General features: G+C 46.4%; 1 protein-coding gene across 1 annotated transcript in view; it reads left to right on the top strand.

Annotated features, from left to right (window-relative positions):
* Window positions 1–12628, top strand: part of LOC115119056 (kinesin heavy chain-like) — a 32031-nt gene that overhangs the window by 2257 nt on the left and 17146 nt on the right. The window contains exons 2-11 of the mRNA XM_065022820.1: window positions 1200–1287; window positions 2124–2197; window positions 2815–2919; window positions 3229–3277; window positions 3608–3663; window positions 5919–6006; window positions 6920–7044; window positions 7451–7555; window positions 7939–8087; window positions 12187–12335. Coding sequence (XP_064878892.1) covers window positions 1200–1287; window positions 2124–2197; window positions 2815–2919; window positions 3229–3277; window positions 3608–3663; window positions 5919–6006; window positions 6920–7044; window positions 7451–7555; window positions 7939–8087; window positions 12187–12335 — 988 coding nt within the window. The remainder of the gene's footprint in view (window positions 1–1199; window positions 1288–2123; window positions 2198–2814; window positions 2920–3228; window positions 3278–3607; window positions 3664–5918; window positions 6007–6919; window positions 7045–7450; window positions 7556–7938; window positions 8088–12186; window positions 12336–12628) is intronic.

The raw sequence follows: 12628 nt of genomic DNA, 5'->3' as shown, positions 1-12628 counted from the left end.
CTGAAAGCCTTCCCAGAAGAGTGGAGAGGCTGTTACAGCAGTAATGTTCCAACATCTAGTGGAAAGCCTTCCCAGAAGAGTGGAGAGGCTGTTACAGCAGTAATGTTCCAACATCTAGTGGAAAGCCTTCCCAGAAGAGTGGAGAGGCTGTTACAGCAGTAAAGGGGGGAACAATTCCATATTAATGCCCATGAATTTGGAATAATATGCTCGACGAGTAAGTGTCGACATAGATTCTTACAAAACATCTAGATAAGAGCTAAAGGGTCTTATTTTGCATGCTCACGGGCAGCATCTTATTAAAATGTCTTCTATACAGAAGACCTACAGAGTTCTCATCACAATAGCTTGTCTGTCTGTAAACAGTATCTCGTCATTAAGCTCCTCCCCTTGCTCAACACCCGTTCAGTGTTCATGTATTATGCATAAGGTTGCCTGCCATCATAATGAAACATTGTGTCAGTGTGTGTGTGTGTGTGTGTGAAGGAAGTACACTGTATACCACATATTTACCTAATATAATATGAAATTGAGGCCTAATGCAGTTGTGTATTATGAAGGCCTATGAGATCTCACATCAATCACTTTAGTTCCAGAGAAAGAACAGAGGCCTCTGTTTAAAGCAGTAGGCCTGCTAGCTGTTACAGACATCAATGCATTCTCCTGCAGCCTGCAGATAGCTCAGCTGGTACAGACATCTCCTCAGTCTCCTGTAGTCTACAGACAGACAGCTCAGCTGCTGACAGGCTGGTTGTCTTGTGTTGTGTCCGTCCCCATAGACCAGGCTGGATCGTGTTGATTAAACCTGCTGCTTGTAGCTCTATTGTAATTGTCTCACAAGCTCTGCTATTGATTATTAATTATCATTCACAAGCTCTGCTATTGATTATTAATTATCATTCACAAGCTCTGGTATTGATGATTGATTACCATTCACAAGCTCTGCTATTGATGATTGATTACCATTCACAAGCTCTGGTTTTGATGATTGATTACCATTCACAAGCTCTGCTATTGAATATTTATTACCATTCACAAGCACTGCTATTGACTATTAATTACCATTCACAAGCTCTGCTATTGATACTTGATTACCATTAACATAGTGTTAGAGAGAATAAAGTATGAGGTGGTATTTACCCATTACCTCTTTCCCATAGAGCTCTGTAATCACTGTGCATTTTGTCTGTTCTGGACAGGGTAAACCGTATGTCTTTGACCGCGTCCTGCCTCCCAATACAGCCCAGGAGCAGGTCTACGATGCCTGTGCCAAACAGATTGTTAAAGGTAGGTTAACCTCAGACAGATTGTTGAAGGTAGGCTAACCACAAACAGATTGTTGAAGGATGCTAACCCCAGACAGATTGTTGAAGGTAGGCCAACCCCAGACAGATTGTTGAAGGATGCTAACCCCAGACAGATTGTTGAAAGTAGGCTAACCCCAGACAGATTGTTGAAGGTAGGCTAACCCCAGACAGATTCTTGAAGGATGCTAACCCCAGACAGATTGTTGAAGGATGCTAACCCCAGACAGATTGTTGAAGGATGCTAACCCCAGACAGATTGTTGAAGGATGCTATAACCCCAGACAGATTGTTGAAGGATGCTAACCCCAGACAGATTGTTGAAGGTAGGCCAACCCCAGACAGATTGTTGAAGGTAGGCTAACCCCAGACAGATTGTTGACAGATTGTTAGATGCTAACCCCAGACAGATTGTTTGCTAACCCCAGACAGATTGTTGAAGGTAGGCTAACCCCAGACAGATTGTTGAAGGTAGGCTAACCCCAGACAGATTGTTGAAGGTAGGCTAACCCCAGACAGATTGTTGAAGGTAGGCTAACCCCAGACAGATTGTTGAAGTTAGGCTAACCCCAGACAGATTGTTGAAGGTAGGCTAACCCCAGACAGATTGTTGAAGTTGATGCTAACCCCAGACAGATTGTTGAAGGATGCTAACCCCAGCTGGTGAGTCCTTCCCCTTGTAGAATAAGTGTTATAATGACTGATCCACATTCCTTGTGTATGTGTGGTGTCCGGCGGGTTGGTAAAAAAACACCAGACAGCAAAAATACACATTTCTGGACAAATGAAGTTGAACTGTATTGTATTGTATTCACACAGACGTCCTTGGAGGATACAATGGAACCATCTTTGCCTATGGACAGACCTCCTCGGGGAAGACCCACACCATGGAGGTCAGCCTGATTCTCTGTAGTAATGGCACCTGCCTAAATGAACAGAGACAGGAAAGATATGATCTAAAGGCAGCCTATATGTTGTAGGTACAGTACGCCCTGAGAACACGGTACCAAGACGACTGAACGGACTATTCTCAGACAGTTCAGCAGAGAGCCTTCTGACAGGATGTTTCACTGGAAGTCAGTCCAGCCTTTCTAAGAGCAGTAAAACACATCAGATCAGTTAGGGTGGCAGACATACATTGCGTAATTTCATTACTCTCTGAGACTGAATTGATTTAGGGTGAGATTATGGTTCTGTAGTGTGGGTGATTTAAAGAACTGGACCACCAACGCTTTAGGTTGCATTTATCCTCGAGCAGTTAATGGCTTTATAAAGTGGCTATTGTTTCTTCTTCACTGAACAGCAAGGATCAGCTAAAGCCAGCAGTAGATAGAGAACAGCATATAGAACAGCTGCTTCTTGGGGGTATAGATGTCTATTATATAGAACCGCTGTAGATATTCAGTGTATATAGAACAGGTTGGCTATACGGGATGTTCCCCGGACCCCAGACTATTTAGTGATAATAATCAGTATTGAGTGTGATGTAATGTATTGTTCCTCATCGCAGGGCAAGCTCCACGACCCCCAGCTGATGGGAATCATCCCACGCATCGCTCACGACATCTTCGATCACATCTACTCCATGGACGAGAACCTCGAGTTCCACATCAAGGTATTCAATTGTTAAATTCAACTTTATTTATTCCCTCAGGGCCCAATAAGAAAGACAAAGTCATTCTACAAGTATCAAATCAATATCAACAAGATGTCTGGTCATCAAAATGTTTTTTTTTAAAGTGAATAAATCCTGAGGTTAAACAGTGTGTCAGTCTCCATCCCTTCCAGTATTCTCATTTTGATACCTACACACCTGGAACAGATACTATTTGGTATCAAGGACCTTTAAGGAGCGCAGACGGCCTCCTACCATTTCTATGGTCATCAAAATGTACCCTGTATTGATTCCTGTTTTCTTGTGCAGGTCTCGTATTTTGAGATCTACCTGGACAAGATCCGAGACTTACTAGATGGTAAGAAGAACTAGTGTTGGATGGACTTCAAAGAGAAGTCTTTTGAAGACGAGCAGAGATCATTTTAGACAGGTCATAATGGGGTAGCCTAGTGGTTAAGAGCCGAAAGGTCACTGGTTCAAATCCCCGAGGCGGCAAGGTGGAAAAATCTGGCGTTCTACTCTTGAACAAGGCAGAACAAGACAGCAACTGCTCTCCGGGTGCCGATGACGTGGATGTCGATTAAGGCACCTCTCTGATTCAGACACATTTCAGTTGAATGCATTCAGTTGTACAACTGACTAGCTGTCCCCCTTTCCTTTCCTAATGACTCGTTCCCCTCTTTTCCAGTGTCGAAGACCAACCTGGCTGTGCATGAGGACAAGAACAGAGTTCCCTATGTCAAGGTGAGCAGAACAGATGGTTAGGTAACACATGTCAAGGTGAGCAGAACAGATGGTTAGGTAACACATGTCAAGGTGAGCAGAACAGATGGTTAGGTAACACATGTCAAGGTGAGCAGAACAGATGGTTAGGTAACACATGTCAAGGTGAGCAGAACAGATGGTTAGGTAACACATGTCAAGGTGAGCAGAACAGATGGTTAGGTAACACATGTCAAGGTGAGCAGAACAGATGGTTAGGTAACACATGTCAAGGTGAGCAGAACAGATGGTTAGGTAACACATGTCAAGGTGAGCAGAACAGATGGTTAGGTAACACATGTCAAGGTGAGCAGAACAGATGGTTAGGTAACACATGTCAAGGTGAGCAGAACAGATGGTTAGGTAACACATGTCAAGGTGAGCAGAACAGATGGTTAGGTAACACATGTCAAGGTGAGCAGAACAGATGGTTAGGTAACACATGTCAGAGGTTAGGTAAGCAGAACAGATGGTTAGGTAACACATGTCAAGGTGAGCAGAACAGATGGTTAGGTAACACATGTCAAGGTGGGCAGAACAGATGGTTAGGTAACACATGTCAAGGTGAGCAGAACAGATGGTTAGGTAACACATGTCAAGGTGAGCAGAACAGATGGTTAGGTAACACATGTCAAGGTGAGCAGAACAGATGGTTAGGTAACACATGTCAAGGTGAACAGATGGTTAGGTAACACATGTCAGAACAGATGGTTAGGTAACACATGTCAAGGTGAGCAGAACAGATGGTTAGGTAACACATGTCAAGGTGAGCAGAACAGATGGTTAGGTAACACATGTCAAGGTGAGCAGAACAGATGGTTAGGTAACACATGTCAAGGTGAGCAGAACAGATGGTTAGGTAACACATGTCAAGGTGAGCAGAACAGATGGTTAGGTAACACATGTCAAGGTGAGCAGAACAGATGGTTAGGTAACACATGTCAAGGTGGGCAGAACAGATGGTTAGGTAACACATGTCAAGGTGAGCAGAACAGATGGTTAGGTAACACATGTCAAGGTGAGCAGAACAGATGGTTAGGTAACACATGTCAAGGTGAGCAGAACAGATGGTTAGGTAACACATGTCAAGGTGAGCAGAACAGATGGTTAGGTAACACATGTCAAGGTGAGCAGAACAGATGGTTAGGTAACACATGTCAAGGTGAGCAGAACAGATGGTAACACATGTCAAGGTGAGCAGAACAGATGGTTAGGTAACACATGTCAAGGTGAGCAGAACAGATGGTTAGGTAACACATGTCAAGGTGGGCAGAACAGATGGTTAGGTAACACATGTCAAGGTGAGCAGAACAGATGGTTAGGTAACACATGTCAAGGTGAGCAGAACAGATGGTTAGGTAACACATGTCAAGGTGAGCAGAACAGATGGTTAGGTAACACATGTCAAGGTGAGCAGAACAGATGGTTAGGTAACACATGTCAAGGTGGGCAGAACAGATGGTTAGGTAACACATGTCAAGGTGAGCAGAACAGATGGTTAGGTAACACATGTCAAGGTGAGCAGAACAGATGGTTAGGTAACACATGTCAAGGTGAGCAGAACAGATGGTTAGGTAACACATGTCAAGGTGAGCAGAACAGATGGTTAGGTGAGCAGAACAGATGGTTAGGTACACACATGTCAAGGTGAGCAGAACAGATGGTTAGGTAACACATGTCAGATGGTGGGTCAAGGTCAAGGGGCAGAACAGATGGTTAGGTAACACATGTCAAGGTGAGCAGAACAGATGGTTAGGTAACACATGTCAAGGTGAGCAGAACAGATGGTTAGGTAACACATGTCAAGGTGGGCAGAACAGATGGTTAGGTAACACATGTCAAGGTGGGCAGAACAGATGGTTAGGTAACACATTCAGCAGGTGTATAATGCTTTATTTCTTGTCATAAGCATGTTTCAGCCTATATAATGTTATACGGCTGCCTCCCGAGTGGCGCAGCGGTCTAAGGCACTGCAACACAGTGCTAGAGGCGTCACTACAGACTCAGGTTTGATCCCGGGCTGTATCACAACCGTCCGTGGTCGGGAGTCCCATAGGGCGGCGCACAATTGGCCCAGCGTCGTCCGGGTTAGGGAAGGGTTTGGCCGGGTTAGGCTGTCATTTTAAATAATAATTTGTTCTTAACTGACTTGCCTAGTTAATTGTTAAAATAAAAAAATGTTCTAGAAATCATAAAAGGCACCAACCTGTTAAAGCTGTGATGTGATCCTGTCCCAGGGTTGTACAGAACGCTTTGTGTCCAGTCCAGAGGAAGTCATGGATGTCATCGATGAGGGAAAGGCCAACCGGCACGTGGCTGTGACAAGTATGTTGTGTCTCTTCTGTCAATCAATCACATTTATTTATGAAGCCCTTCTTAGATCAACAGTTGTCAAAGTGTTTAACAGTATCCCGGCCTGCAAGCAGATGCACAGAGACCAGGAAACACTCTCTAGAAGGGTTCCAGAAGGGTATCATTGCTACTATAATATATACTACTTCTATAATATATACTTCTTCAATAATATATACCTCTTCTGTAAGATATACTTCTTATATAAGATATACTTTTTCTATAAGATATACTTTAATTAGACATACTTATTTGATAAGATATACTTCTATAATATATACTTCTTCAATAATATATACCTCTTCTATAAGATATACTTCTTCTATAATATATACTTCTTCAATAAGATATAATTATTCTATTAGATATACTTCTATTAGATATACTTCTTCTATAATATATACCTCTTCAATAATATATACTTCTTCTATAATATATACCTCTTCTATAATATATACCTCTTCTATAATATATACCTCTTCAATAATATATACTTCTTCTATAATATATACCTCTTCTATAATATATACCTCTTCAATAATATATACTTCTTCTATAATATATACCTCTTCTATAATATATACCTCTTCAATAATATATACTTCTTCTATAATATATACCTCTTCTATAATATATACCTCTTCTATAATATATACTTCTATAATATATACTTCTTCAATAATATATACTTCTTCTATAATATATACCTCTTCTATAATATATACCTCTTCTATAATATATACTTCTTCTATAATGTATACTTCTTCTATAATGTATACTTATTCTATAATATATACCTCTTCTATAATATATACCTCTTCAATAATATATACTTCTTCTATAATGTATACTTCTATAATATATACGCATTTTGTCCTGTTCATAGACATGAATGAGCACAGTTCCAGAAGCCACAGCATCTTCCTGATCAACATCAAACAAGAGAATGTGGAAACAGAGAAGAAACTGTCAGGGAAGTTATACCTGGTGGATCTGGCTGGGAGTGAGAAGGTAAATCAGTCTGACCCCAACAAACCACCATAACTTGTGTTAGAACTGTTTAGAACTTGTCATAACTGTGTTATAACTCTAGGTTTGTCTGATGAAGAGGCCAATGAACCGCCATAACTTGTTTGAACTTCATACCTGTGTTATAACTATAACTGTGCTATTATTGTGTTATAAGGTGTTATAACTCCCAGTTTGTCAGTCAGGTGTAAGATGCTGAAGCATCATATGTCCTCTCCCACCTGCTGACTCATGAAGACAGACTCCCAACAAACTAATTGTGTTATGACTGTTATAACTGTTTTATAAGGTGTTATAACTCCAGACCTGTCAGGTAGAAGATGCTGCTGCATTGTGTGGCCTCTCTCCCCTGCTGACAGTCATTTCTCTCTCTGTTTGTCTCTTTAAGGTCAGTAAGACAGGTGCTGAAGGAGCCGTGTTGGACGAAGCTAAAAATATCAATAAGTCCCTCTCTGCTCTGGGGAATGTCATCTCTGCTCTGGCTGAGGGGACAGTGAGTTCTCTCTATGTATCTTACCCTTCTCTCTTTAATATAGGGACATCAGCAGGGATTACTGAATACTTTGCATATGTGACATTGAAATTGTGTAAAAACAATTAACCAAAATGTGCTTTTGCTGAAAAAAAGTTATGCGTCAGCAGTGAGGTCATGTTTTTATTCTGATCTGGTCCTGATGGCTGACTGGTTATCTATGAGACTGACTGGTTATCTATGAGGCTGTCTGTTGAAGGGCCCTGATGGCTGACTGGTTATCTATGAGACTGTCTGTTGAAAGGCCCTGATGACTGACTGGTTATCTATGAGACTGACTGGTTATCTATGAGACTGTCTGTTGAAAGGTCCTAATGGGTAAATAATGTGTTGTTTGTTTTCAGAAAAGCCACGTCCCGTACAGGGACAGCAAGATGACCCGTATCCTGCAGGACTCTCTAGGGGGGAACTGTAGGACCACCATCATCATCTGTGCATCTCCTTCCATCTACAACGAGTGTGAGACCAAGTCTACCCTCATGTTCGGACAGAGGTGGGTCAGCATCTCTCTACAGTTTACCTGGTCTAGTGGCAGACTGTTAACATAAGTCTACCCTGTTGGGACAGAGGTGGGTCAGCCCCTCTCTACAGTTTACCTGGTCTAGTGGCAGACTGTTAACATAAGTCTACCCTGTTGGGACAGAGGTGGGTCAGCCCCTCTCTACAGTTTACCTGGTCTAGTGGCAGACTGTTAACATAAGTCTACCCTGTTGGGACAGAGGTGGGTCAGCACCTCTCTACAGTTTACCTGTTCTAGTGGCAGACTGTTAACATAAGTCTACCCTGTTGGGACAGAGGTGAGTCAGCACCTCTCTACAGTTGACCTGGTCTAGTGGCAGACTGTTAACATAAGTCTACCCTGTTGGGACAGAGGTGAGCTGAGAGATCCACTGCACCATACCCAGTTCCCCTATTTTATGTGAACAATGAAAGGTTTCCCATGGCAGATGGGCCGTCCTTAATCCACCAGGAGACGGACAGTGACTGTTGATGATGAGTAGAGCTGGTGATTCCCAGTATCTTCCCTCCTATTCAGTGCTGACTGTTGATGATGAGTAGAGCTGGTGATTCCCAGTATCTTCCCTCCTATTCAGTGCTGACTGTTGATGATGAGTAGAGCTGGTGATTCCCAGTATCTTCCCTCCTATTCAGTGCTGACTGTTGATGATGAGTAGAGCTGGTGATTCCCAGTATCTTCCCTCCTATTCAGTGCTGACTGTTGATGATGAGTAGAGCTGGTGATTCCCAGTATCTTCCCTCCTATTCAGTGCTGACTGTTGATGATGAGTAGAGCTGGTGATTCCCAGTATCTTCCCTCCTATTCAGTGCTGACTGTTGATGATGAGTAGAGCTGGTGATTCCCAGTATCTTCCCTCCTATTCAGTGCTGACTGTTGATGATGAGTAGAGCTGGTGATTCCCAGTATCTTCCCTCCTATTCAGTGCTGACTGTTGATGATGAGTAGAGCTGGTGATTCCCAGTATCTTCCCTCCTATTCAGTGCTGACTGTTGATGATGAGTAGAGCTGGTGATTCCCAGTATCTTCCCTCCTATTCAGTGCTGACTGTTGATGATGAGTAGAGCTGGTGATTCCCAGTATCTTCCCTCCTATTCAGTGCTGACTGTTGATGATGAGTAGAGCTGGTGATTCCCAGTATCTTCCCTCCTATTCAGTGCTGACTGTTGATGATGAGTAGAGCTGGTGATTCCCAGTATCTTCCCTCCTATTCAGTGCTGACTGTTGATGATGAGTAGAGTATCTTCCCTCCTATTCAGTGCTGACTGTTGATGATGAGTAGAGCTGGTGATTCCCAGTATCTTCCCTCCTATTCAGTGCTGACTGTTGATGATGAGTAGAGCTGGTGATTCCCAGTATCTTCCCTCCTATTCAGTGCTGACTGTTGATGATGAGTAGAGCTGGTGATTCCCAGTATCTTCCCTCCTATTCAGTGCTGACTGTTGATGATGAGTAGAGCTGGTGATTCCCAGTATCTTCCCTCCTATTCAGTGCTGACTGTTGATGATGAGTAGAGCTGGTGATTCCCAGTATCTTCCCTCCTATTCAGTGCTGACTGTTGATGATGAGTAGAGCTGGTGATTCCCAGTATCTTCCCTCCTATTCAGTGCTGACTGTTGATGATGAGTAGAGCTGGTGATTCCCAGTATCTTCCCTCCTATTCAGTGCTGACTGAGTGGTTGCATAACAAGCCTCTTCTCTAAATCTTTATCCAGATGATGAAGACATTGTTCATCTCTCTGACCTTTAGCTAAGTGTTACATCCATCCACTCCCCTAAATCCTGATCTGTAGGGTTTTATCCTGCCTTCTGGCTGGACAGCAACAGTAGCAACAGTGGGAGTTTTCCTAGGCTGCTCTGTGTGTTAGAGGACACAATGAACTTCCAGCACATTCTATCTCTGCTGCCCTGCTAGAGGACACAGGGGACTTCCAGCACATTCTATCTCTGCTACCCTGCCAGAGGACACAGGGGACTTCCAGCACATTCTATCTCTGCTGCCCTGCCAGAGGACACAGGGGACTTCCAGAACATTCTATCTCTGCTGCCCTGCTAGAGGACACAGGGGACTTCCAGCACATTCTATCTCTGCTGCCCTGCCAGAGGACACAGGGGACTTCCAGCACATTCTATCTCTGCTGCCCTGCCAGAGGACACAGGGGACTTCCAGCACATTCTATCTCTGCTGCCCTGCCAGAGGACACAGGGGACTTCCAGAACATTCTATCTCTGCTGCCCTGCCAGAGGACACAGGGGACTTCCAGAACATTCTATGGCATGGCGTGGTGTGGTGCGGCATGGTGTGGTATGGCGTGGTGTGGTGCGGCATGGTGTGGTATGGCGTGGTGTGGTGCGGCATGGTGTGGTATGGCGTGGCGTGGTGTGGTGCGGCATGGTGTGGTATGGCGTGGTGTGGTGCGGCATGGTGTGGTATGGTGTGGTATGGCGTGGTGTGGTGCGGCATGGTGTGGTATGGCGTGGTGTGGTGCGGCATGGTGTGGTATGGCGTGGTGTGGTGCGGCATGGTGTGGCATGGCGTGATGTGGTGCGGCATGGTGTGGTGTGGCATGGCGTGGTGTGGTGCGGCATGGTGTGGTGTGGCATGGTGTGGTGCGGCATGGTGTGGTGTGGTGCGGCGTGGTGCGGCGTGGTGTGGTGTGGTGCGGCGTGGTGTGGTGTGGCATGGCGTGGTGCGGCATGGTGTGGTGCGGCATGGCGTGGTGCGGCATGGTGTGGTGCGGCATGGTGTGGTGTGGTGCGGCATGGTGTGGTGCGGCATGGTGTGGTGCGGCATGGTGTGGTGCGGCATGGTGTGGTGTGGCATGGTGTGGTGCGGCGTGGCGCGGCGTGGCGTGGTGTGGTGCGGCATGGTGTGGTGCGGTATGGTGTGGTGCGGCGTGGTGTGGTGTGGTGCGGCGTGGTGTGGTGTGGTGTGGTGTGGCGTGGCGTGGTGCGGCATGGTGTGGTGCGGCATGGTGTGGTGTGGCATGGTGTGGTGCGGCATGGTGTGGTGCGGCATGGTGTGGTGCGGCATGGTGTGGTGTGGCATGGTGTGGTGCGGCATGGCGTGGTGTGGTGCGGCATGGTGTGGTGTGGTATGGTGTGGTGCGGCGTGGTGTGGTGCGGCGTGGTGTGGTGTGGTGTGGCATGGCGTGGTGCGGCATGGTGTGGCATGGCGTGGTGCGGCATGGTGTGGTGCGGCATGGTGTGGTGTGGCATGGTGTGGTGTGGTGCGGCGTGGTGTGGTGTGGTGCGGCGTGGTGTGGTGTGGTGCAGCATGGTGTGGTGCGGCATGGTGTGGTGCGGCATGGTGTGGTGTGGCATGGTGTGGTGCGGCGTGGTGTGGTGCGGCATGGTGTGGTGCGGCATGGTGTGTGGTGCGGCATGGTGTGTGGTGCGGCATGGTGTGGTGCGGCATGGTGTGGTGCGGCGCGGCATGGTGTGGTGCGGCATGGTGTGGTGCGGCATGGTGTGGTGTGGTGCGGCATGGTGTGTGGTGCGGCATGGTGTGGTGCGGCATGGTGTGTTGCGGCATGGTGTGTGTTGCGGCATGGTGTGTGGTGCGGCATGGTGTGGTGCGGCATGGTGTGTGGTGCGGCATGGTGTGGTGCGGCATGGTGTGTGGTGCGGTGTGGTGTGGTGTGGTGCGCTCCACTGCACTGTCTGCACCCATGTGACCACCACTGCTGTCTGTGAGAAGAGGCTGAGAGGAGTTGGACTTTACACATCATTGTACGGTCTACAGTACCCAGCAGGGCTAATTTGTCCCCGGTCATCTTCACAGGGGACAACCTCCTGCAATAGATCTCAGACCAGTTCAAATATGGAGCTATCTGCCTTCCTGCTTCTTATTGGATCACCTCCTCCAGTTGTGTTGATTCAATGTTTATCCATCTGCTCCTGTTCTGACCAAAAAATATACTGTGGAGAAAAAAGTGATGAGTAAATGAGGCCACAATGTCCTTTAGTGGATAAATTACAGCCCATTAGCCATGTCAAAGTAGAGCACTGCTGTATAGGGAATAGGGTGTGATTAGATATAGGGATCTGAGTGTCTGTCCCACCCTCCACACAGAGCCAAGACCATCAAGAACACTGTGTCTGTGAACCTGGAGCTGACTGCTGAGGAGTGGAAGAACAAGTACAACAAGGAGAAAGACAAGAACAAGAGTCTGAAGAACGTTATCCACAGGCTGGAGATGGAACTCAACCGCTGGAGGAACGGTGAGGGAGGAAGGAGGGAGGGAGATGGGGAGGGAGGGAGATGGAGCTCAACCACTGGAGGAACGGTGAGGGAGGAGGGAGGGAGGGAGGGAGGGAGTTGGGGAGGGAGGGAGGGAGTTGGGGAGGGAGGGAGGGAGATGGGGAGGGAGGGAGATGGAGCTCAACCGCTGGAGGAACGGTGAGGGAGGAGGGAGGGAGATGGAGCTCAACCGCTGGAGGAACAGTGAGGGAGGAGGGAGGGAGATGGAGCTCAACCGCTGGAGGAACAGTTAGGGAGGGAGATGGGGAGGGAG

Source organism: Oncorhynchus nerka, linkage group LG2 (genome assembly GCF_034236695.1).
Source record: "Oncorhynchus nerka isolate Pitt River linkage group LG2, Oner_Uvic_2.0, whole genome shotgun sequence".
Classification (NCBI taxonomy): domain Eukaryota; kingdom Metazoa; phylum Chordata; class Actinopteri; order Salmoniformes; family Salmonidae; genus Oncorhynchus; species Oncorhynchus nerka.
Note: the sequence above shows the minus strand (reverse complement) of the source record. Positions and strands in the feature narration are given on the sequence as shown.